The sequence below is a fragment of the Panicum hallii genome, chromosome 2, assembly GCF_002211085.1.
Source record: "Panicum hallii strain FIL2 chromosome 2, PHallii_v3.1, whole genome shotgun sequence".
Lineage (NCBI taxonomy): Eukaryota > Viridiplantae > Streptophyta > Magnoliopsida > Poales > Poaceae > Panicum > Panicum hallii.
This window is the reverse complement of record NC_038043.1, coordinates 53,301,932-53,326,166: the sequence shown is the minus strand read 5'-3', so window position 1 is coordinate 53,326,166 and position 24,235 is coordinate 53,301,932. Positions and strand designations below refer to the sequence as shown.

The 24,235-nt window shown below is 50.2% G+C and overlaps 3 protein-coding genes across 8 annotated transcripts; all 3 read right to left on the bottom strand.

Annotated features, from left to right (window-relative positions):
* Positions 1 to 2,666: 2,666 nt before the first annotated feature.
* Positions 2,667 to 7,817, bottom strand: LOC112880247 (heterogeneous nuclear ribonucleoprotein 1-like). 4 transcript variants are annotated; one of them, XM_025944762.1, is made up of 5 exons: positions 7,230 to 7,813; positions 6,637 to 6,890; positions 5,354 to 6,527; positions 3,115 to 3,165; positions 2,667 to 3,023 (listed from the first exon to the last, which is right to left on the bottom strand). In XM_025944762.1, exons 2-4 carry the CDS (start codon positions 6,856 to 6,858, stop codon positions 3,152 to 3,154), a joined length of 1,410 nt encoding a protein of 469 aa, XP_025800547.1. In that variant the 5' UTR covers positions 6,859 to 6,890; positions 7,230 to 7,813; the 3' UTR covers positions 2,667 to 3,023; positions 3,115 to 3,151. The 4 variants fall into 4 exon arrangements, with proteins under 4 accessions (XP_025800547.1, XP_025800546.1, XP_025800544.1 ...); XM_025944761.1 differs by having other exon boundaries at positions 2,667 to 3,165; positions 7,230 to 7,809; XM_025944759.1 differs by lacking the exons at positions 2,667 to 3,023; positions 3,115 to 3,165 and having other exon boundaries at positions 3,181 to 6,527; positions 7,230 to 7,817.
* Positions 7,818 to 10,943: 3,126 nt separating this feature from the next.
* LOC112879686 (BTB/POZ domain-containing protein At5g48130) lies at positions 10,944 to 13,970 on the bottom strand. 3 transcript variants are annotated; one of them, XM_025944051.1, is made up of 5 exons: positions 13,688 to 13,970; positions 13,433 to 13,603; positions 13,253 to 13,322; positions 12,036 to 13,169; positions 10,944 to 11,932 (listed from the first exon to the last, which is right to left on the bottom strand). In XM_025944051.1, exons 2-5 carry the CDS (start codon positions 13,567 to 13,569, stop codon positions 11,237 to 11,239), a joined length of 2,037 nt encoding a protein of 678 aa, XP_025799836.1. In that variant the 5' UTR covers positions 13,570 to 13,603; positions 13,688 to 13,970; the 3' UTR covers positions 10,944 to 11,236. The 3 variants fall into 3 exon arrangements, with proteins under 3 accessions (XP_025799836.1, XP_025799835.1, XP_025799834.1); XM_025944050.1 differs by having other exon boundaries at positions 13,433 to 13,628; positions 13,712 to 13,970; XM_025944049.1 differs by having other exon boundaries at positions 13,433 to 13,970.
* A 2,604-nt stretch (positions 13,971 to 16,574) lies between these two features.
* Positions 16,575 to 18,535, bottom strand: LOC112879601 (probable serine/threonine-protein kinase WNK5). The gene is made up of 2 exons (XM_025943940.1): positions 18,023 to 18,535; positions 16,575 to 17,285 (listed from the first exon to the last, which is right to left on the bottom strand). The coding sequence occupies exons 1-2, from the start codon at positions 18,518 to 18,520 to the stop codon at positions 16,818 to 16,820; spliced, it is 966 nt and encodes a 321-aa protein (XP_025799725.1). The 5' UTR covers positions 18,521 to 18,535; the 3' UTR covers positions 16,575 to 16,817.
* Between the last annotated feature and the right edge of the window lie 5,700 nt (positions 18,536 to 24,235).

Below are 24,235 nucleotides of genomic sequence, written 5' to 3'. Positions count from 1 at the left end.
CGGCAAGGGCCGCGCCGCGCAGCGCGCTCCTCTTCTTTTTTTTCAACGGGAACAGGGGGGCGGCGCCGCGGCATTTGGCAGATTTTCGCAGGCACGGCGTGGCGGTGGGCGGTGGCGCCGGGGATGTGGAGTGGTGGAGGACGCTTTTGCACGCCTCGTGTCCGCGCGTGCTCTCAAAAGGAGGGGCTCGTCGCTCGCATCGCCTCAGATGATCACGCGGCGTCGGCGTCGGTCGCGCCCCCGCGATTCCAAAGCTGGGTGGGCGGCAACAAAAGGCGGGCAGGGCTCAAGCGCGCGTGCGGCGTGGGGGGAGTGATGAAAGCCCCTGAAAATGACGCAAAGCAAAGGGAGGAGCAGAGATGGTCTCGACAGAACGGAAAGGCCAGTGCAGGCTGCAGAGACGGCCACGACGAGGGCGCGGGGTGGTAACCGACGGCGACGGCTCCAGTGATCTCCTCGCAATACAACTTGATTTTTATATATTTTTACGTATAAAATTAAAATCCGGCCTTTAAATTATTTAGATTAAATTTTAATATCCTTTACCACCTCTAGGTGCGGTGATCGAGGAATGTGGTGGTTCTTCCTTGTGGCATACGGTGACGAGTACTGCCGGCGCCAAGGAACCGCAGAATGATGGCACGGAGATTTCAAGCAACGTGAATGGCATTAATCCACTCGCTATTGTTGATTAGCTGGCTGACATTGACGGCTCCGTTACTAGCTTTGCAAACCGGCGTGCCGGGTTGCGCGGCCTCCATCAGTAGACAGTAACGCATGTCGACCCACTGTTCGATAGCCGTGTTGGGATTTGGGCTTAATTAGCTTGCTCGGTACTGCAAAATCAGCACCTATCCCGCGGTACTGTACAAATATGGAGTAGCAGTGAGGATCAGTCCCTCTCATGTCCTCGCGGCCTTTTATTGCGTGGATGACCCAAATTTCCCTTCTCGTTAAGCGAAGATTTTCGTACTCGATTAAACGCTTCGCTTCGAAACAAGTTTTTTCTGGTACGATCATTTTTAGGGTGTGGACTATGTGGTACTGGGCCAGCCAACCTCACCCCGGCCCGTAGCCAATAGGCCCTTTAGTAGAGCCTTGTTGTTGGGCTACTTGTCTTAGCCCACAACACCTCTCAACTTTAGCCCACAGTTAGATGCGAGGCCGATGAGTTGCCGCCCACAAACTGTTTTACCGCAGAGTGAACCGACCGAACGCAACCGCCCAAGCCCACGGACCCCACGCAGCGCGACCGTGGCATCTCACTGGGCCGTGTCGTCGACTCCAAGGCAGGCGGGCTGGGCCACACAGGCAGCTGGGCCATCCGCCGTGTCGCATGCCACGATCAGACCACCGCAACGACGTCCCTCGGCACCCATTGGTCTCCTTACCCCAGGAGTCCTGTCTAGAGGTTTTTATATTAGCTGTCCAGTTCAAGGAGGGCAGTAAAGGTTCAGCCGTTGACGTAACCAGGCAGCACAAACTCACTCTGACTTTACACAGAAGTAAGCAAACTAAGAGAGGAACGCTGAATCTTCTTCACAATAACATTTTGTTCAAGTGCTAATCAAGTTTGACCAACAAGCATTTTGTCAAGTGTTACAGTTAGGCACATGTCATAAATTCAATTCTTAGGCAAACGCTGCTAAGGGCTTGTTTGGTTGCCCGCGACTAAATTTTAATGCCGTCAGATCGGATGTTTAGACACCAGTTAGAAGTATTAAATATAGTCTAATTACACAATCAATTGCATAAATAATTCGCAAGACGAATCCATTAAGCCTAACTAGTCCATGATTTGACCATGTTGTGCTATAGTAAATATGTGCTAATGATGAATTAATTAGATTTAATAGATTCGTCTCGTGAATTAGCACCGGCTTGCAATTGGTGGTATGCCTTTGGACCAACCATTTCCAATTTTAGCATTTAGGAAGATGGGAGCTGAAATTGTGCCTTCTCAACTACCAGTCTACAATAGTGCTTGACGCTCGACAGGGAGGAAAACCGGCGAGGGATTGCAATATACCCCTTCCGTCTTAAATTACAATTCGTTTTGATTTTTTTTATTTTGATCTTTTTAGATATATAATTTTTGCTATATATCTAAATATAGTGTACATCTAGATGCACAGTAAAAATATACGTATTTAGAAAATTCAAAACGAATTGTAATTTGAGACGGAGGAAGTATTGATTTAGGAACAAGTCAACAAACTACATCGAAAGAGTAGACATTTCCAGTTAACTCCACATATATGCTAACAAACACAAGTTTCTGAACTTTTGAAAAATAAATGCATGCTTAAAGTTTAATGCCACGAGATGTCGAGATCCTTTTGGCAGAAACAGTATAAATTCAGTCAATGTTCCCGCTAAAATTATCTGCCCCCGAGTAGGATGCGAAAGCGATTTGGGACAAACACAGTGAACAAGCAATTGGGTAGAGTCATGATGTGAAGGCCTCTGTCTGTGAAGGTAGTTTCATGAAGCAAAGCAAGATATGTTGTTGGTTAAAAGGGTAAATCTACAAACCGCCATACACTTTACAACAGAGCATGGAAAAAGATTTATGCATAAATACGCCAAAAGATAAACAAAATTAAACAGAGGCAGGCACACAACAGAAAAAGGAAACTATTGTACATGTATGTACTTTTGGTGGCTTTATTACTGGGGTCAAGATGGCTTTGCACCCCAATAGTTTGAATATTAAGCCAAGCAAATATCTAGTATACAAATGGAATGGTTAAAGAGAATAAAAACAAGCTTGCTAATGTAGCCATAAATGGGCAAAGATAATACAGCATTCCTTTGGTATACAAGTTTATCCTTCCGTATGACAGAATTCCAGCTTATGTTGGAACACTTCTAAGCATGTGCCGCAATCAACACTGCACATCTCATTCAAAAAACAAAGACCTAATACACGTAGAAATTAAACTAAAATCTGAAAGCTTCACAAAATGTTTGTATCCGCTCCTCTAGCATTTTTGGTGTTCGTAAACCACACCTCTGGTTACCTAGAAACAAGCAACTAACCCATATATTAATCTGACATCACCAATTCACAGTCATGCACCTGAAAGCCTGATATAGTAGTGGGTGTTTCACCTATCCCAAGTCATATATGAATATAATAGTACTCTCCCTAGGAAGTGATACCTGCAAAGGATCCAACAAACTTTAGTCAGATTTAAAGTTCTAGAGCTGTCCTCAATATAGGTTTCAATAATAAAGAGTAGTATATATCCCAGGCACGGATTGGTTGATAAATCATAAATATCATATTGCCAACATAATACTTGTGCAGTGCACCCAATTCCAATTTATTTAAAAATAACAAATTCATTCCAATTTTGTAGTTAATACAACAACTGTATTACATCACTGACGTGGAAGCAAGCTAATGTTCAGAATAGAAGATGGCTTATGTATTCAAGACAAGAAACTCCTGCCAACACCACATTGAGATTTACACTGACCAAATGATCTCTATATGAAGCCCCCAAGTGAGCATGGCTGCCCAAATCAATATCACAGTTATGAAGAAATTAGAATACGACGGATGGCTTTTGTGTATAATCCAATCTTGAATCACCGGTAATTTTTAGGCACACACCAACTAAGCTAACTGCACCATTGTTCTTGTATGTAATTGTATAAACTATAAATATGATCAACCTATTGCGAGAACGGAGATGCTATCCAAAATTCAGGATAGTTTTTATTTATAAATGATCTAAAACAGTGTTGTAGCTTCAACGCAACTTTTAGGAACAGCAACTTGTCTAAACATTGATTCCCATTAATATTTGCAACTCTTCAAGTGTCGTGCAAATGGATGAGTCTTACACTACATATCTGCATTTTGATCCATTGTAAATGGGAAATATGCTAGAAAATCTGACCAAAATTGTACGAACCTTGGTTTCATGGACTTATAGTACAAAATTTCACAAAAGGGGAAAACATGAAGCATTTAGTTTACTGAACATTTAACTATGATCAACCCATAACCACTGAATGTTACTAAGAATTTATAAATATTTAAAACATCCATCAAATACGCCTAGCATGTTTCCTTGCTATGTGATGATGTCAAAAATGAAAAGGAGAAAAAAAGTACAAAAGTCAAGAAAATATAGAAAAAGGAAGCATAAGAGTTGGCACTGTGTCTTATTGCCTAATGGTGTGTGTTTAGTTGGCTCTTTCTTATTTTTGATAAGAAGATACAGTTGTCAATATATATATACATATATATATTCAGCTTGGATACTTATGTCACTTGTCAAAATTAGTAGCCAACAATGCTGACTCAATAAGGATCGGCCACATCGAAGCTGTATGTCAAAAAACAAACATTATTGGCACGATCATGTTGAGGTTGGCAGAAAAGGGATTTTACAGGGGTTTTTTATATCCAAATTGGACATCAAACATCATCAATTACGAACAAAACAAATTGTCGAAAACATCATGCATCAATTTTGTACTTTATCATACCAAAATTAACTGCAAGATTTAACCCACGTGCCTCAACCATAAACAAGGCTTTAGATCCCCTAATAAAATTACTATTATTGATGTATTTTTCTTTGACGTAAGTTTCTCTTCCCCCTTGGCTCATGTTGGGTTTCATCTCTAGCCTACGCCAACTTGATCAGGCATAAAACATTTCATTGCTGTTGCTGTTGTATATCAAAACAACTGCATGTATCCGAGTAAAATGAACTAATCACATATGAATGTACAGACAGCAGAGTAACTTAACCTCACTATGCTACATGAAAAAAAAAAGGTGTCCTGCCATCCTGGCTCTGAATATGAGTTGCGAGCCTTTCATCGTCACATCAAACAACAAAATATTATATATGTATCAGCAATTATTTGTTAGGTCCCAAGTCCCAACTTGCCATAGAAAATAGGATACAAGCCAAAGTTACATGATTTATTGCTTATATTTGGTAATGATTGTAGAATAAAGAGTGTTAGTCGAGCAGAGCATTTGGAATAACGGGTGACAGAAACAAGCTTTGATTAACGCAAACTAATAGAGTTCACAAAATAAGTACTGTGCATAGAAGTAGTTGAGTAGCGTGTGAAATTTAAAGAGTCACACAAGAAAGGCCCATTACATGTGCCGCTATGTGTCCTGCTTATGGAAAGGCCATTAAACTTTCGTTTCCAGATTCAATAGCTACATTTTTTCCCTAAACTGACGAAAAGAGGCACTTTGTACATGTTTTTCAGCCCCTTCGAACATCAAACTTATTTAGGAAGCACGTTTCCTTTTTAAAAGAAAAGGAAAACTATGTGTAGATCATAGAACAATGTTGAAATAGCAACTGACCTCTGCTTGTCTGATTATTAACAGTATAGTTGCCCATATAACCTGCTGATATTTCCGATTTGATATCCGGATCGACATTTCCAAGATCATGACCAAAAGGAGGCATGTCTACCTCAGATGAGGTGAACCTCCAGGTTGTGTCACCATAAATAGAGCTGCTGCCATATGCACCTGGATTGTTCGATTCATATGCATTGGCTGATGCAGAAAATGGCTCGCCAATGGTACCAGTTGAATTGCTTCTCACATAGTTGCCGGAAGGCAAGCCGAAGTTATCTCCAGTTCCACGGCCAAGGTTTCCCGACCCAAGGTTTGAAATGTTGCCCATCCCATGAGCAGAAGTAAGACCTCCCCAACCAATACCATCACCAGGAATACCTCCGCCACTTCCAGGTGGAGCAAAAGCATTCATGTTTGTAGGGTTGCCTGTGTAGTTCAGATTTCCATTACTCCAGACATTTCTTGACATTGAACTCAGTATTGATCCTGAATCGTCATTAAGGCCAACATACCCAATAGGACTACCTAATCTGTTTGAACTACCATTGTAGTAAGAACCTATTTGCCTCCCATTGGAGCTATTGATGAAACCAGAGCCTGCGCCAAAATTTCCACTCATTCCACCTTCAATGTTCATGCCCATTCCAAAACCTGGACCAAACGAAGAGAACCCATTCCGTGCACCTGTAAGGAGACCGTACCTTCCATCGACCCTCATGCCATAACCACCAATAGGGTTCGGGTTGTAACCCTGGTTGAAGCCATTCAGGATGTTATGAACTCTGCTCATAGCATAGTTCTGCCCTCCTGCAGGTGAACGTGCAATTGGTCCAGGAGACTGCTCCTTTGGGACAGCCCTCTTGACCTCAACCATTTTACCATTCAGCTCATGGAAGTTCTTGTGCAGAGCCTTATCCACTGCATCTTCTGAGTCATAGGTGATGAAACCAAATCCCCTAGGCCTCTGCGTGTTGTGGTCATACATCACAACCACATCGGTTATCACACCGAATTGCTCAAAGTACCTTCTGAATTCAACCTCGGTAACATTTGAAGCCAGGCCTCCAACAAAGATCTTTCTAGTACGTCCTGGTCCAGGTGACCCTATGCTGCTGCCATTGTTCTTACTTGCGATACTTTGGTCGTCCCTGGGAACAGCCTTCTTGGCTTCCACCTGAATCATAAACGGGAAATTCAGCTAGCGCAGTGAGTAGCAGCTCCACAACAGAATTCCCAGCGAAATGCGTGCCAATGCAAAGGAGGGGAGAGCGTAAAGCAGCTACCATGCGGCCGTCGATCATGTGCTTGTCCAAAGTTACGCGCTCGGCGACCGCTGAGTCGGCGAAGACAACGAAGCCGAAGCCGCGGGCGCGGCCGGTGTTGCGGTCCCGCATGATGACGGCCTCGGTGACCTCCCCGAAGCGGCCGAAGTACTCGCGGAGGCGGTCCTCGTCCGTCTCCCAGGAGATGCCGCCGACGAAGAGCTTCCCGGAGTCGGCCTCCATGGCGTCCGTCCTCCCCTCCCCTCCTCCTCCCCCTGCAATCCACAACAGCAGGCCCAGTTTCATACCAGCCAGCCACTGGCAAATGCGGACAAAACCCCGACTTATCCACAGCGTTCACCACAGAAACGCACGCTGGACATCAGCTAGATCCGAGCCGAAAGCAACGGCGACGCGATCGGGGCCGCGAAGCGCGCGCACAGACACCCACACCCACACACGGCGCAAAACGCCAAGGCTACCTCACAGGGCCACGGAATTACGCGGCAGGCGCGAGATCCGTACCAGATCCGGCCGCCCCGGCGCAGATCCGGCACCGATCGGCGCGGCGGCGAGCCCGCGGCACGCGGCGGTCGGATCGGGGCGGCGCTTACCGGTCGGTCGGTCGGCGGCGGCGGCGGCGACGGGCGGCGAGGACGGATCGGGGGTCGCCCGCGTCCGCGTCGCCTCTCCTCTCGCTGTCCCGCTTAAGATCTCGATGCGGGCATGGGAGGGGAGGGGAGGGGAGGGGAGGGGAGGTGGTGGGGGGAAGTTGCTTGGGTTCGGACGGCACGCCTCGTCTCCTCCTCTCCTTTTTATCGAAGCTTTTGCTTCCCCCCTGGCGTTCCCTCCCCCCCCTCCGCTCGGTGGCTGGCGAGCGATGCCTTGCCTGCCGCGATGCGGTGGTGGTTGTTTGTTTTTACCTTTGCGGGGGAGGGCTGCCTTTTTTAATCGCCCCCGGTGCCCTGCGATTGCGGTGCTCGGCTGGATTGGGAAAGCGGAGGGTGAGGGACGCGGAAATGCATAAATAATGGAGAGGCAGGTCGGCCTGCCGCGCTGGAGGCGACGCGATGGGCTGCTCGGTGCTGCCTGCGTGTGTGTGGTGGGGTGTGGTGCGCGCCTGCGCGGGGAAGGAGACGACGACGCGAGGGGAGACAGCGGGTGGGCTGTGGGCTGTGGCTACGTGCGCGCGTGCGAAGGGAGAGGACGAGAGGAGGGGAGGGGGGCGAAGCGAGTGAGCGAGGGGGAGCCGACGAGGCAGCAGGCAGCCGAAGCGGGCGGGATCGGTTGGGCTCCCGTGTCGCCGCGGCGCGCGCGCTGCTCCGTTGCGGCCCGTCCGATGTTCGAGCAGCGGCGGAAGGGGTGGAAGCGTGCGGGGGCCCACTAGGCAGCGACTGAGGTGCTGTGTAGCAGAGTGGAAGACGTGGAGGCACGTAAAGAATTTTACTTTTTTCTGCTTTGTTATTAGTGGATTTCTTTTCACGACGAATTTTCGTGTTCGTGCTCACTATTCATTCATGTTACTGTGGATTGTAGACCATGACGTCCTCAGAAGTCTGAAGTCTCGTCCAGAATTTTAAATCAACTGGAATGCGCCACAGGTGACAATATATCAACTTTTTTTTTTGGAGTGGGACAACATGTCAGCTTGTGAGAAGGGGGTGGGGGGTGGGGGTGAGGAGGAGGAGGACAAAGGAATGGCATAGATAGACGAACAGGATCAGTTGTGGCGAACCATGGTGGAGCTAGATATTCAGGACCCTGCGATGTTTTGGACTTCCCTCCGATTCCTACAAAAAGTAAAAAATAAAGTACTTTTTCCCCCAAATATAGACCCAAAATATATTCTTGACTATTGAAATCACATACTTAGCTATATTTTTAATATTTTAATGTGTTTATTTATGTTGTCTTCATTCTATTTAATATGATTTTATCATTCAAAGGTACAGTGCATGAATTTTAATTTACACGCCTTCTTTATTCTATTTAATAGATTTTTTCATTCAAAGGTACCCTACGTGAATTTTGATATTGTTGAACATATAACAGCTTGTAAAGGGTTAAAAGGTGGCAAATTAAAATGATAAGACCTGCATTTATGACTATATAGTCAAACATTATTAAATGTTGACAAAACTTATCACCATTACACTGATTCTAGATAAAAAAAACATATCAATCCTATGCGATCCTACTAAACCATATGCTCAAGATCATAATTTTATAATTTTAAGATACATTCTAACCGATCCGTTTCTGCCAAACATAGTATCATACAAAATGCCACTATATGCCACTATATGCATCATAGACCTCAGGTCGTTGGTAAGATCACCAAAAGAGTTCAAAATATTTGGCGATTGCAATGCACCTGACTGACTGATTGACTCAGATGCTCGTCTTATTCACCGTTAGTAATGGTCATAAGTAGAACTTATATTTAGCAATGTTAATATCTGAGCAAGGGCCGTTGTACCATTTGTAGTTTCGCAGCAAGCAACATCCAGGTCAAATTGATTATACGATGTGCCCATGAAAAAAGGTTTGCACATAATAGCCTATCAACCTGTGCTCCTGCATGGACTAATTAAAATTAATATAAAAATAAGATTTATAGCTAATAATTATAATTATCTATCTCATATCCTCTTTCATCTATTAAATATTTTAACACATACTCTAAAATACATATTTATCATTATCTAGTTGCAATAGATTTTATTTTGCATCGCACCTCCATATGTGTTTGATATATATTTATTTGTGAATTGGTATTCTTATGTCTTCCATCATACATGAATACATGATGACACATATCGTGAGTAGTATTTTTATATAAACAATAATATAAATAATACATTAATAATGATAGAACTAGTAATTTAGAATTTTATATCGGTGCACTTTAATATTTTATTATAATTATATAATTAGATTCAGATTTAGGGGTTACTTTAATTTTTAATAATGATAGAATTGGATAAACTATATGCAAATTTAGGGGTTATTTGCATTATTTTTATAATAGCATAAGGTGGTTAATTTACGTGAAGATTAGGGGTTACTTTAAATTTTTTTTATAATAGCAAAGCTGGGTAATTTATTAGGAAATATTGAACAAATCCAATAACTATTATGATTAGAGTTATCGAATTGATGGTTGGATATTTCTGATTTTTGTGAGAATTTCTATGTTGTCTCTATTTTTTTAAGTGTCCACCTAGGATCTAGATGTTGAGACTTTAAAAGGGACCTCTAATTAGTAATAGTAAAATAGTTTAGCCATTTTTCTTCACAATAATAATATTAACAATGTAGCAATAACAGCCAGGGAGGTGGGATGGCAGGGGCAGTGCCCAGGCTCCAAACATTTAGGTTAGAGATCTATAGTTTGCATATACTATTGCTATAACTTGTATTTCTTGGGCCCTGATATTTCAGAAATTTGTTTGATATAATTTGCTTGGCCCGTCTATTGTTGCAATCCTGGCTCCATCCATGAATGTCAGACCCTAACAAGTTGACTGAATACTCAAATGGATCATGAATAAATACTCAATTGTACTTCTAAAAGTCAGTAGGCATAGCTCTTGTTAGCGAATTGACTAAATCAATTAATCCTTGATTTAATAGTTGGGCAAATGTGTAATGTCAAGAAACAATCACCACAGGCACTGACAAGATCTCGTGCGACGACAATAGTTGGCAATTTGGCTTGCAAGCTCCGAGTATTTGCCCGGTTACCGATTTACGATTAGTCATGCTTACGGATTAGGGCCGGGTTGGTTTTGAGTGTATGTTAGGATGACGCTGGGTCATGTGAATTTGAGTGACAGGGAAGAGAAGATTGTGCCAGGCTCTTAAATCCGTTGATTTCACGAATTTCAGTCTTCCTAAGTGAAGGATTTTTGGGTGAAAAATAACCATTCCTTGGAAGATATTGTTGTGTTCGGATTTCCACGACAATTTCTTGAAATTTGCTGTTCCTTCTGGTGATGAAAAAGAATTACACATCGAAATCTCTACCCCTGCACACCGCTGGGCACTGGCCTATGTATTGTGTGGCATGTAGCATGCCGTCATGGACAAGGACAATTGGACACAGTCGCATACTAGGCTTGATGGGGCTTGCCGAGTACGCTTATTGCTTAAGCATGGCTGGTTGTGCGTTGCCCATATCGTGCAGTGTTGACCTACTTTAATTTGTGCTGCCAACTAAACACGTACTGTAACCCTTTGGAGCAACTCCCCGATCCAGTTACCTAGTTTCACACTCCTGGGAAATTCCCGGACCTCAATTTCAATGACCTAAAGTTCCCTTTCCCTTTAAGAAACCATTTTTTTTCTGAAGTCCACGAGAAACACCATTTTCCAAGGTTTATAAGGTGCAAACAACACCTAAACTTTCGTGTCCCAATAAACTATGCAGATGTTCAGAGTTGCTAACCTAACAAAGTACCTTGTCCTTGGACCGTCTCTACTGAATGACCACCTGACAGTAACTACCTCTCCAAATCTTTGACATTGCTAGCACTATGTACACACAAATCTACAGTAGCATCTGTGCTTTCTACCCCACAAGCAAAAGTCTCATCCTTTTTCCCTCGTTTGCTCACTTCTACATGCAATTGAGCTGCTCTGTTGCTGCCCTGCACTTGCTCTGTTTCCCCCTCGACCTGCCCCTCCCGAAAACGGCGAGCCTCGCGAAGACGCGCAGGATCCTGCTGGCGCACCGGCGCTGCGAGCCCCAGCGCATGGACCCGATGCAGCTGCCGGAGACCGCGGCCCGCCGCTTGATCGCCGCCGGCGCGTCCGCGTCAGTCGCGACCCTGAAGCTCGGCTCCTTGTTGCCGCCGCCCCTGCGCGCCGAGCCCTTGAGGGTGTTGTGCCGCTGCAGGGTCCGCTTCAGCGAGATGATCTCCTGCTCCAGCGCCTGGATCCGGAAGCTGGCCGTCTCGTAGTCCGACGCGTCGTCGCGGGCGCGGAGCCTGGCGTCGCGTGGCGCGTGGTGGCTCTCGTACGGGCTGCCGCCGCTGAGGGGCTGGCTGGTGGGGATGGCGGGGCACCCGGGGCTCGGCGTGTACGCGCCGGCGCCCGGGACGAGCTCCCCGGAGTGCGCGCACCGGAACGAGTCGGAGCACTCCCTGAAGGCGCGGTGCGTGTGCAGCTGCTGCACGAACAGCGCCTGCACGATCAGCCGGAGCGGCATCCGGTCGTTCTGCACCGCCTGGATGCACGCCTCGTGCGACAGCTTCCGGCAGTCGAGGTGCCCGCACAGCGTCGCCTTGTCCTCACCGGACAGACCACGATGCTCCTGACACGATAAAAATTAGCACCATCTCCTTTGTTAGCAACAGTCTAAACATGTCACGATCTGACAATCCTGAGAGAGATCGAGCACTGAGTGCTTGTCTTACCACTAAATACGTGTTGATTGCTTCGTACAAATGGTTGTGGTTCTTCCGGTCGCCGGCCGGGATGACGCCGATAAGCTCTGATAGCCTCTCCGGCCGGAGCTTCGGATCACTAGCGATATGCAAAAGGTACCGATCCCACAGCTCGGCGATGGCCTCCGCACCTTTTCTTCGCACGGAGACGGCATGGTTTGAAACGATGCTCTCCACTGCCCTCACCTCCCTGCTGTCGGCGATGGGCCGGTCCGTTTCTTGCTCCGGCAGCGGCAGGTCGTCCACGCGAGCGAATTGCAGGTTCGACGCCACTTGTTCTCGCAGTCTTGTCTGGCTTTCGTCGCTCAGCTCCAGGGTGAGCGATCGTGACAGTAGAGCGAAGTAGAACGCCACCGGGATCGAGCCGCTCGCGGCCACCGAGGCCGCCTCGACGGGGAGCAGCGCGATGACGCCCTCCATGATCGCAGCGGCCCTCCTGTTGGCGTCGGTCTCGCCGTCGACGGCCTCGTCGGTGGTCGCCCAGAACTTGTGTGTCTTCTTGGAGAGCACCCACTTGTTGGCGTAGAAGAGCACGACGGGGCTCACGTACTTCTCCTTCATGCCCTGGCGCCGCAGCGCCTGCACGATCCGCTCGAAGAACTCGAACGGGAGCGCGATCAGGTCCTTGATCCAGAGGTCACGCGCGGCGAGCTCCTTGACGAGCTCGGCGTCCCACCGGCGCCCGACCAGCGCGCGCGCCCCGACGGCGCCGGGCTGGTCCCGCCGCTGCTCCGGGTCGAGGATCTCCATGCACGCCATGAACGCCAGCGACTCGACGCAGCGGCTGACGATGAGGAGCTCCTCGGCGACGGGGAGCAGCGGCTGGCAGCGCTGCAGGACGATGAGCGCGTCGTCCCAGCTCTGCAGCACCACCTGGTTGATGTACAGGTCGCAGCGCGCGCCCAGGCCGCCCACGCCCAGGAACTCCGCCGCGCACCGGACGGCCGCTACGTTGAACGGGTCGAGCGCCACGGCGTCGCCGTAGCAGAACAGCGCGATCACCTCGAACGCCTCGCAGCCGCCCGGGAAGCTCGCCGGCAGCTCGACGTCGCCGGACTCGAGCCACGCCTCGCTGAAGTACCCGCACTTGGACGCCAGAGGATCCTGCACCGGCAAGCAATCGTCATAAAACCTGCTTGCTCGCTCGGTCCAAACAAGATCACAAAATTTTTCCAGCAAGCCCTTACCTTGTGCAGATCGAAGCTTCTGTCGGCGACGCGAACGCGGACCGTCGCCGGAGACCCGGTCTCCTTGGCCCTGCATCAACAGAGCTGCTGATCAGGGGGATAACTCAAAAAATCAAACAGACAAATGAGCAATCCGCCATGGACACGGGCGACTGAGAGCTCGAGCTCAAGCAGCCATACCATGCCACGACCCTCCTCTGCAGCAGCAGCGCCGTGCTCGGACTCGAATACGGGCTAAACGCGGCGGCCTCCGCCTTGGCCACCGGCGACAGCTCCACCTCCGTCTCCAAGTCCACCCCCGCCATCACAAGCTTCATCGCGACGACGAGCACCAGCTCGGCCCCGCGAGAACTGCAAGCCTCCGCCGGTTAGGTAGCTGCCAGTACATATAAGCGGCAGTATTATACGGGCGCGTTGAGTGCAGGAGGAAGTAACCTAGGGAGGCGTGCAAAAGGGTACAATGGCTGAGGGCGCACGAATGGGGGTTGAACCCCAGTTTTCAGGCTGGGAAATCGGATCGCCCCCTCGTGCAAGCTTTCTTATTCCCCCCCCTGGGGCCTGGGTGCGCGTGCGGCAGCAGAGCGGAGCCGTGGCAGCGGCGGCGTTCCCCTGGCGGACTCGCGCCCGTGCCCGCCGCGACGGGGGCAGGCTTGTAAGGATCCGAGGGGGTCAACACTAGTTTAACCGGCGATGAAGCTGAAGCTGGGGGGTGCCTCTTCCCTGCCTTCGATCCGACTCAAATCAAATGGCTTCTTGCACTCGCAAACTTGGTAAGTAGTAGCGAGACGTGCCGGTGCGGCCTTCCTTCCTCGAGAAAACACTCGCGACGTGACGTGCTGTTGTTCCGGGGAGAAAAAAATTGTCGATCTGCACCCTGATTTTGATGCCGGGGCTGCAGCCTTTCCACCGGCATGCAGCCTTTCCACTGTGCAACGTTGAATTGTTCATTCGTTCTATATTCTCAACCAGACAGGATTGAAAAAAAACCCAGAGGATATGTATGCTCGTCCGGTCGTACCAGAAAACCTTTCTGGGCCGTAGACGGCACGAGCGGCCATCGCCGCAGCACACTGTCAGCAGATCCTACGAATAGATGCCGCGAAAGTCCAAGCCGAACAGAGCAGGCGATCGGCGGCACAGGATTGGGAAGACTTGGGAGTTGCTTGGAGGGAACAAACAGCCTCGCTTTTTTTTTAAAAAAAAAAACTGCCCCAATGACTCGACCGATCGGCACCGGCTTATTTTTCTAAATTTCTAATCGCCTGACGAACTCGCCCGTAGAAACTCAAGACGGGGGCCGTACCAGCCCGGCGGCGTGCGTAACCCTGACAGCTCCGCTTCCATACGGCTTTCCTTCTTCTTTTTAATAAAGCGAGCGTGCGGGTTGACGACGACGAGCGGAGCCGCGAATAAACACGAGCGCGAGATCGATGGCGTCCCTGTCGCCCGTTCAACGTGTGCCCCGTCGTTCACCAGGCGCGCACGCCAGGGACTCTCTCGTTTGGGCACCGGAGCGCAACCTCTCTGCTCCAGCTCTGACCTGCCGCGAGCGGCGAGCATGACGGCATGGACGCCTGACGGGCACCTCGCCGGTCGCCGGTCACTGGGACGGCGTCGGCGATCCTGGACGCCCGGTAGCCCCCAGCCTCCAAGTGTTGGGAGGACTGGAGAAGGGCGCGGTCCTCGGCATAGTTTACAGCCGAAATCTCGCCATTTGGCGTGGTCAGCGGCCGCGCGCCACGGCACGGCGATCGCCATGGGTAGAGGAGAATGTCGGCAATAAACAATCGGGTTGACGTGCATCGGCCGGCGCCGGGGCGGCGGGGAGGGGGGAGGTTGGGGAATTTGAGGTCGTCGTCCTCGTCCGGTACCATCCCGCTGTGACGGAGCATCGGGAAGCCGCCAAACTCCCGTGCGCCCTGCTCCTTCCCGATCGATGCAGCCAGCGCGTGGGGTGTGACCGCACGGGCGCGTTGAGATCTCTCGAGGCCTCGTCTCTCGTGGCGCTCGTGGGGCGCGTCGAGATCGGGGCGGGGAAACTTCTACCCCGGACGTGGATTTTGTTTGGGTGGAAAGCGACTGACCGGAGACGCCGGGTCGTCGTGCCAGGGCGGCGACGCCCGTGATCCACATTTGAGCACTTTCAGGAGATAGACAATGCAGTGCAACTTCCGAGACAAAAAGGCTATCGACAGTTTTAGAATGGATTTGCGATCAAATTGCGTAGTTTTTAGAAGTGTCAGGTTTCGACTTGTATTTTGTCCATCCTATTTATGCCATATTTTTCTCTTTCCTTTTTTTTCTCTCTTCTTCTTCATGGTAGTGACTCTAGCTTGGGTATGGCAAACATTTGGCACTGAACGTCTATATATGTAGCATCAAGATTTTGCACTTTGTGCCACAGGTGTCCAACTGCTAGTGGAAGAACAAAAGGAGAAGAGGGAAGGATCACTAGCTAATCACGCACCAGATAGTTGGTTAGTAGCCCTTGCACATTATTCTTTTCTTAATAAAGTCCTAACATGTCCATTTCGGTCCAATTGCACAGTCTGAATTTGGTATATCAAGCATGATTGATTTAGATATACCAGAGTGTTGTGCTATGTCCTTCTACCTTGTGAATCCAGGATAAGGCAAGCTTTGATTCGTTTTCTATTGGACTTTGTCCTGAATTCTATCTGGGCCCCTCATGACTTCAGCCCATAGAACTACAGCAAGCCATTCAACCGGCCCAGCCCGAGTTGTTCTTGGATTTGCCTCGGTTAGCCGGTCAAACCCTCAAACAGGTCCAGCTCTCTTTGCAGATCAGCCCAGCTGCCCAGAGCATACAATAGTTTATCCGAACTAGTAATCATCACCCATGCTATAAGCATCTCTCAGTTGACCTGCAAAAGGCAAGCCACTGCCAGCCTTACAAGTTACAAGTTGATGACCCCTTGAGCTTTTTAACAGGTGTAGCCTGACAATGAGGAAGAGGGCCCACAAGTAGATGGCCCCATTTCCAGAAACGTTTGGTGAATTGGATTGAGACCTGGATTTTGAGTGCCAGATCCAGCCTTAACCTGTGCAGGATTGCCTGACAGTCTGTCTGCACCTTGCAGTCATTTACCTGCCCATGATGTTCCTGAAGCGTCAAGGAAAAACAAACTCGAGAAGGAGGTCGACGCTTGGCTTGCTGCCATACGCGGATACGCCCATGCCCCCAGGACCCCGGAGATCCAGGACGCTGGCCTCATCTCTCACGTCTACATCTGTCTCAGCTGTTGAGCATCCCGGGTGATACGAGCGTACGGCTCGTAATCCAGCTCGGAGGAAACTCAAATCTGGAGCCATTTTTTTGGGACGAAGCAAAGTCAAATACAGCGCTTCACCTCGCCCAAAAGGCAATAACAATTATTGGTACAGATACAGTGAAAACTACTCAACCGATCGCCAGGGAGACGTAAGTAATCTATACACACTTGCAATCGCTCGCCGGCCAGAATTAGTTCGCTAAGACCAGCAGCCTTTCTCTGCATTCTAAAACACGGCACTGATCTGATCAGAAGCTGACTGCTTGGAACGGTCAGTCCAGCCGGAGGCCGGCGAGGTCGTCGACGTAGCTCCTGGGGCGCGGCACGGGCGTGCCGGCGACGACGGTGGCCGCGTCAGCCAGCGCGTCGTCGTCCCCGCTGCAGATGCCGTTGAAGAAGGGGTCCTCCAGGAGCTCGGCGGCCGAGGGCCGGTTCCGCGGCTGGCCGATGCAGCGCTCGATGAAGCCGCGCAGTTCGGGGTCCTTGAGCCGCTTGAGGGCGGCGGGCGGGACGCCCCGGGTGACGTTGTGGAAGATCTGCACGACGCTGCCGCACTCCGAGTAGGGCACCTCACGCGTGACCATCTCCAGCACGCACATCCCGTACGAGTAGATGTCCACCGACTCCGTGTACGTCTCCGTGTAGAGCTCCGGCGCCATGAACTCCGGCGTGCCCAGGATCGTGTGCGCCACGTGCGTCTTGTCCACGATCGCCGCCAGCCCGAGGTCGCCGATCTTCACCTGCAAATCAATGGTCCACGTCAGCAACCCCATCAGCTGCATGCTTCGATCGAAAGCAACATCTAACAGACGCAGGCGGCATCCAATCCAACAGGGCAAGCAAAGCTAAGCAAGCAACGCGTGCGGAATCTCGGCGGCGCCCGCGCGCCGACGGCTCTTGCTTAGCTTAGCTGGATTTAGCGAGAAAGCGATCGTCGCCATTAACGTATACTAGCAAAATTAAAGCGCGCCCAGGCGTGCATCATTTGGGCGTCCTCCTTTATTCCAAAGGCGCAGCTCGGAAGCGGGCGTATCTTAGGTTCCAGCTCGAGATGCCTTTCAGATCTCTCTCGCCTGCCTGACGAGAGAGCTACAGGTTCGTCACAGAAAAGAAGCAGAAAAGGAGACCGGAGGGGCCCGCCGCTAATCGCCTAGTGCCCCTATTGCACGGGTCGGTGTACATCTCGAGCAGCAGCACCAACAACCAGCAACAAAACAAATTGGCCCAATTCAAATTTTCAATTGAACCTACCATTATCCTATTCCCATTAAAAATCCTAAAAATCTGATCTTGTCGCGTTTTTCTAATTGAACGCAACACAATCACGCGCAGATGGCCTCGGACGCAGTAGAAATTGCTCGAATTAATTGATGAAGGGATAGGGATCTATCAAGCGAAGGGAGCAATTTGCGGAGGAGGGGAGGGGATTAGGGTTGGGGCAAACTGGCAATCGTGTGTAGAAGCCTAGAAGGTATACCTGGCCGTTGTTGCCATTGATGAAGACGTTGCTGCAGTTGAGGTCGCGGTGGATGATGCAGGGGTCGTGGGTGTGGAGGTGGTTGAGGCCCTCGAGGATCTGGCGCGCCCACTTCTTGAGCGCCTTGACGGAGACGTGGCGGTGGCGCTGGCGGTACTCGCGGAGGCTCCCGGAGGTGCAGACCTCGGTGATGAAGTTGAGCACGCCGGCGTCGCGGTCGAGCCACACCTTGTGGAAGCCGATGATGTGGTCGTGGTGGAGGGAGCGCAGCAGGCGCACCTCGGCGTGGAGGCGATCCACCATGCCGGGGTCGCGGTCGGCCAGCGCCCGCAGCCGGACGCGGTTCCACGCCACCTCGATCCCCTCCTCCTGGTCGAAGCCGCGGTACACCTTCTTGACAGAGCCGAGCCCCAGCACGTCGGCGTACCGCCCGAACCGCCCCGTCGGGTCCACCTCCTCGAACGCCTCCTCTCCCTCGACCACGCGGTCCACCGCCATGGCGCCGGCTGGGATGGGGGGGGGGGGGGGTTCCCGCTGCTGCTGCGGTGCGGCGGCGGCCGTGCTGGGGGCCGGGGCCTGGGAGGGGCACCGGGCACGCGGTGCGACGCGGCGCGCGCGCGCGAGCGGGGGACGCGAGGCGGCGGAGGGGAAGGAGCGGACCGTTGCGACGGCGGCTATTTATAGCGTGAGGTGGGGGAGGGGAAGGGGATAGCCGGATGGGGACGAGGAGGTTGGTTGGCGCGGTGAGGAAGGGGCGCGTCGTGCCGTGTTGTGCCCAGGACGCGCCTGCACCAGGCGGAGCCGAGACGGACGGGGTGGCCGCGGTGGTGTACGAGTCGGTCGTCGTCGTCGGCGCCGTTTCGCGCCGCGCTTGTGCTACGCATGCCCGTGCGGCCGTGCACGTATCGGGGATTTGACCGGGCTTCTTGGGGCCGCGCGGGTGACGTGGGCTGTGAAGTCGTCGCTTGGACTCGCCAACGAGGCAGACGATTCGTCTTTGTGTTTTTTTAATCTGGTTTGGTTTGATTGCGGCTTTGACCGGAAACTCCGTAAACCGACTGCCAGTTTGCCGTTGATCTGTTTTTACAGGAGGTAGCTAGTGGCCGCCGGCGCTAGGTGAGGTAGGCGTACCTGGGCAGAGCCAGAGCGTAGCGTAGCGGAAGTTAGAGGTGATTGGGCACGTTTCGCTACTCGCTGGCCAGTGTCCCTTTATCCTCGTTGCCCGTGCTCAACAAATAACAGAAGACGACCGCCCGCAGCTCTGCACGAACTTGCCGTAAAGCAACCTGAAACTTGGCTGACCAAGTTCGAATTCTCATCTACTTAAAGGTAAACCGTATATAAAATAATCATCGGCATAAATTCAGTCCCGTTTTTCTTTGGCATGCACCAGCTGTCAGAGGAAGGGGCGGGGCGTGCTCGTGCCGTGGAGAACGCAGTACGCGCCTGCACAGGGGGGGCTCCTATCCATCTTCCGTGCGATAGACCCGGCCCAATGCAGCCCATCGTAATCGCATCAAATGGAGCGCGGCCCATACAAGCAGGTCAGCAACGTCAGCGCAGTTCGCACTTCGCATGGCAGGTCACGCACATGTAGCAGGACAGCAAGTCAGCAGTGTGGGCAGGAACGCTTACGCATACTTTTTTTTCATCAAATCAATTTATTACTTTGATCAGAGATGGTGTGATTCTGGTATATTAAAATGTTAATACAGACAACATTTTAAAATTATAGATTCAACAATCCGTTGAATCAAGTTCAACATTCGGAACAAATTAGTTCAACAGCTGACATGAAAAATGTTGAGGTAATATATTAAAAATATTGAATGAGTTCATTTAGACTATTGAATTTTAAAAAATAATGTATTATATTCATGCTGGATCTTATTTTATTGGATTAATTATCAGCAGGGCAGTGGTTTAAACAGATTCAAAGATAACTTTACGGTTTAGGAGAAAAATAGATTTCAAGTTTGGAATCCAAAAGTTGCGTCTACCCACTAGGACCAACCACAAAGCGACACATATCCGGCAACCCATCCTCAAACACCGCAAGCTCTCTCCCGGCAGCGGTGCTCCCTCCCGCACGTGGAATAAGCAGTTGAATCGAACCCCTGGAATCTCAAACAATGTGGAACATGAGTAAGGCTTTTTTCTTCCGGAAAATATATAGGTTTCCTGCATGCGCAGCAGTCGTATCATGGGCTGGCTACCTGACGCGACAACTCCGATCCGATCCGCTGAAAAGTAGCCCAACCCAACCTGACCCGACGAGGGCAACGGGTGGGCTCAGGCCGAGATTTTCGGCCCGCTGCATTTTCCGGGCGTGGGCTTGGGCCTAATCAAGCCAGGATCGGAGCAGCCATTGGCCCATGGAGATTAGTATCAGCGGCGCCGCCGCCACGGCGGCGGCGGAGTCTCGTCTCCTCCTCGGAGCTCGAGATGGGCCCGATGAGGCAGGTGCGGGTGCTGGGGAGGCGGAGGCAAGGGCGGCGAGGACGAGAGCGGCGGCTGCATCGGCGCCGCGCCGCTCGTCCCACCGCACGAGCGGGTGGCTGCCGCTCCCCTTCTCCCCCCGCAACGAGGATACCGAGCCCGTCCCTGTCCGTAAGGTGCTGGATGCCAAACATCTCAAGAGGCTTCGAGAGGAAAGGCGCAGGTAATCATCGCTCGGTCTTCGTCCATCAAGTTCCTTGTATTCAGTTAAGCTGATGTATCTGGTCTCGCGTACATCTGGAAACCGTTTGCCTACGCTTGATTCCACGATGCATTGATGCGAGGTGTGTCCTTTTCTATTTAGAGCTACGGAGCGCCAGCTTAGCCATCCAGCGCCAGCTTGTTACGGAATGCCTGCGGCACTACAAGTACATGCATCCGATTGGTCATGTTTTCTATCCTTCCTTGCGCAGCGTTCCTGCATATCAAATCAACTTGCTCTTATAATTTGGGCCTACCAATACACAGACAACAGTGTACTGGACGGACAGATATTATCAGAACTTTGGATCGACAAACAATGTTGTCGGAGGAAATCTCTGGTCGGATGGTGGAATGCACCCGTCTAATCCTAGTTAAGGAAGAGTTTGGGGAGATCTAGGAGCGCTTGATCGATGGGCGGATGAATATAGGAAAGACACAAGGATTTTAGAGTGGTTCGGGCCGCCAGGGCGTAATACCTTACGTCCACTTAGGTGTTGTATTGATTGTGGAAGCCTCGAAGGAACTTGAGCTTGAGATTGAGAGATGTGTCGCTCTAACGGGTGCACTCTCCCTTTTATAGTCCAAGGGAGTTGCTTACACTGAGTGGGACCCCGACGGGTGGGCCTGGCCAACAGGAGCCTGTTCTACGAGAGATATGGAGATCTTCATCTCCAGCTTCTCTCCGTAGTCCTCACTATCGGGAGGTTGATGTGCGTATCTACAGCCAAGATATGGCTGTGTGCCGCCTCGCCGGAACAGTGACTATTGTCAGTGTTACCCAACAGTAGTAGCCGTGCTGCCACTGTTGGGTCAGAACCCTCTAACAGGCGAAGAAGCAGCGCTGACCCTGCCGCGCCGTCGCCTCCGCGCGCACTGTTGCAGCGCCCGCCTCAGCACATCGTGGTGTCAGTTGGATAGACCATGCTTTGACTTGGGCGCGCACAGCCCACCTACCAGCATTTAATGCGGTTGCTAGGCTGGCGTCCCGCAGAGGGCCTTCTGCCACGGGCACGTGGCAGGACCGACCCTGGAGTCGCCACCTTGGTGGCACGTGGCGGCCCCGGACCCCTTCCCGGAGGAATTAGGGGGGTCCGGCCCCCGAGGCCAGATGGAGAGACAGGCCCATAGGGATCTGGCTCCCACACATGGCGGCGCCAGACCCCCTGGGGGTCCGCCCTAAGTACCTCACCCTTATGGGCACGTGGGGGGCGCCGGACCTATATGAGCTCAGGGGGAAGGTTCGGAGACCACGATCCCAGCTGCCATGTCCGGACCGTACGCCCCGTCTCCCAGAGGACAAGAGTGTGGGCCTGGAAAACCCTGTGTCTATTAGGGTGGACAGTCTGTCAGATGACTTCCTGACAGGCTAGGCCCGCGGAGATGCCGATCTCCTCGTAGTAGGCTACAATGGCCTTCTGGCCGTTGAGCAGTTCCTTGGCGATGATGGAGGATAGGCGGTCGAGCATGTGGTAGCGCGCATCCACTACGATGTGTTTGGCACACACGCCGGAGCTTAACACCATCGCGTTCTCCTGTGAGGCGACAGCGAGACGCTAAGGGTTTGGACACCCTAGCAGGTGGTACCCATGTCCGTATATACCGACAAATACTAAATGAATTCATTGAACTGATTGGTCGTGCCAATGCTTCTCCTTCATAGTTTTACATTTCTATCTGTATTAACTTAGTTTTCTGTTATTGCTCGATCGATCAGAATGACGAGTATGAACCTGCTCCTGGTGAGGTGACCAAATATATCAGGTGGCATTATGGCACTCGCTGGACTCATGGCAACTTTGTGGCACGTCGCATACGCTCTGGCTGCTTCTCCTTTCTACCTGCTCCACGGACTCTCTTCTTTTTTGAGCTCATGCATAGCCCTGATTTCACAGGAGTTTTTACATGCACCCCCTTAGGTATTGATCACTTCTACACAGCTTAATGCATCCTTATTTTATCTGGCTTATGTTATAGCATACTAGTATATTTTTTTCCACTCGAAGGTGTTTTGTTCTATTTCTCAACTGTCAAATTTATGTACCTAAAAAAATGGGGATCTCATCTGAAGGCATAAAACCATGTAGAGATTGCAGCTGAATGCCCTTGAGAAACCTTATAATATAGTAGACTACATCAAGAAGTTATCTCGAACTGCTAAAACACTTTAGGTTGGCTTTTGACCTTGTAAATTTGAGGGGTTCACGATCCTAGTACTAGTTAGAAATAGGTGACCTGTTCCTTTGCCAGCACGCATAGTCACTGTCTTAACTTTTTTTTTTACTTGCTTTTTTTTCTTCTTCTTATTTTGTCCATATTCATGCTCTGACAATTATTTTTTGATGATTGCATTATGTCTACATTCCGTCTCTGGAAATATCTATTTCACTTTTCTTCATTTCCCTATGTACCAAACCTTAAACATTTAGGCTTTATTTAGCAACACTCTGCACCACATAATGGTTATGATGCACATGTTTTAGGGTAGGACAAATTGTCGTATTTTCCTGTTCTCCTTGGATGGGTGGCAAAGTAATTCTCAGCAAATTTTATTCTGAACAAGGCAACATGGAGGCTGTTAGCCACTTTGCCCCCCTTCGCACAACCTATGCTTCTTGCTGACCTAAGAGACATCTGCGCAGTGGTTAATAGCATGGTCTCTAGCATGAACATTTTGGTGCTTCTAATCGTTGCACTTTGACAAACCTAATTTTGTCTATGTTGGGTTTTGCTTCTGAAAATGGAACTGATTAGTATGTTTATTGTTATACTGGCTGGATCTGATCTGTGGTTTTCCTTTTCTTTGATACCAGATGAACCAGTTACTGAAGGCTATAGTATCCTGGGGTGTCCCTATTTGATGGGGTACTTGTCGTAATGGCAGCTGTATGTCTCCTCGCCCGCCCCCCATGCCTTTGTTTTGCAGCGGATATCATTTGCAAGATCTGCTATCGTCACTTTGAATTTCCGCATCCTTTGATGAGTGAAACACTTGCATGTGGGCACAAGAATGCGGAGAGAATTTGCAAGATGTGTGATCGTCGCTCCTGCGTGCTACATCCATTCCCGGATCAGGAGAATGTGTGTATGCCTATCGCGGATACCTTCATCGCAACTAGTTCTGAGCATGGAAGACCGCAACCATTGTGGATAGAAAGCATACCTGATTTTTGAGGGCAGAAAGCAGACTTGTTACTTCGGTGCGTGCGTTAGTCATCTGTATGTCGCATGTTGGCCTATTGTACATGGAACATGACGATTACTTTCTACCAGACTAGCAGTAGTCGGAAATTACCACTAAACCATGCTTCTATATGGGTAAACTGGAAGATCCTTAATGTAAATGCGTCTGCTGGAGCCATATAGTTTCGGTCTGTGGAGCAAACTGAACTGTGCTGATATGAACTTTACGTTGGTCAAGCTACTTGGGAATCAGACAAGCTGCAATATGTTGCGTGTATGTGAAACGATGTTCAGAAAAAAAAAATTGCGACTCCTGTGGACTTGACCGAT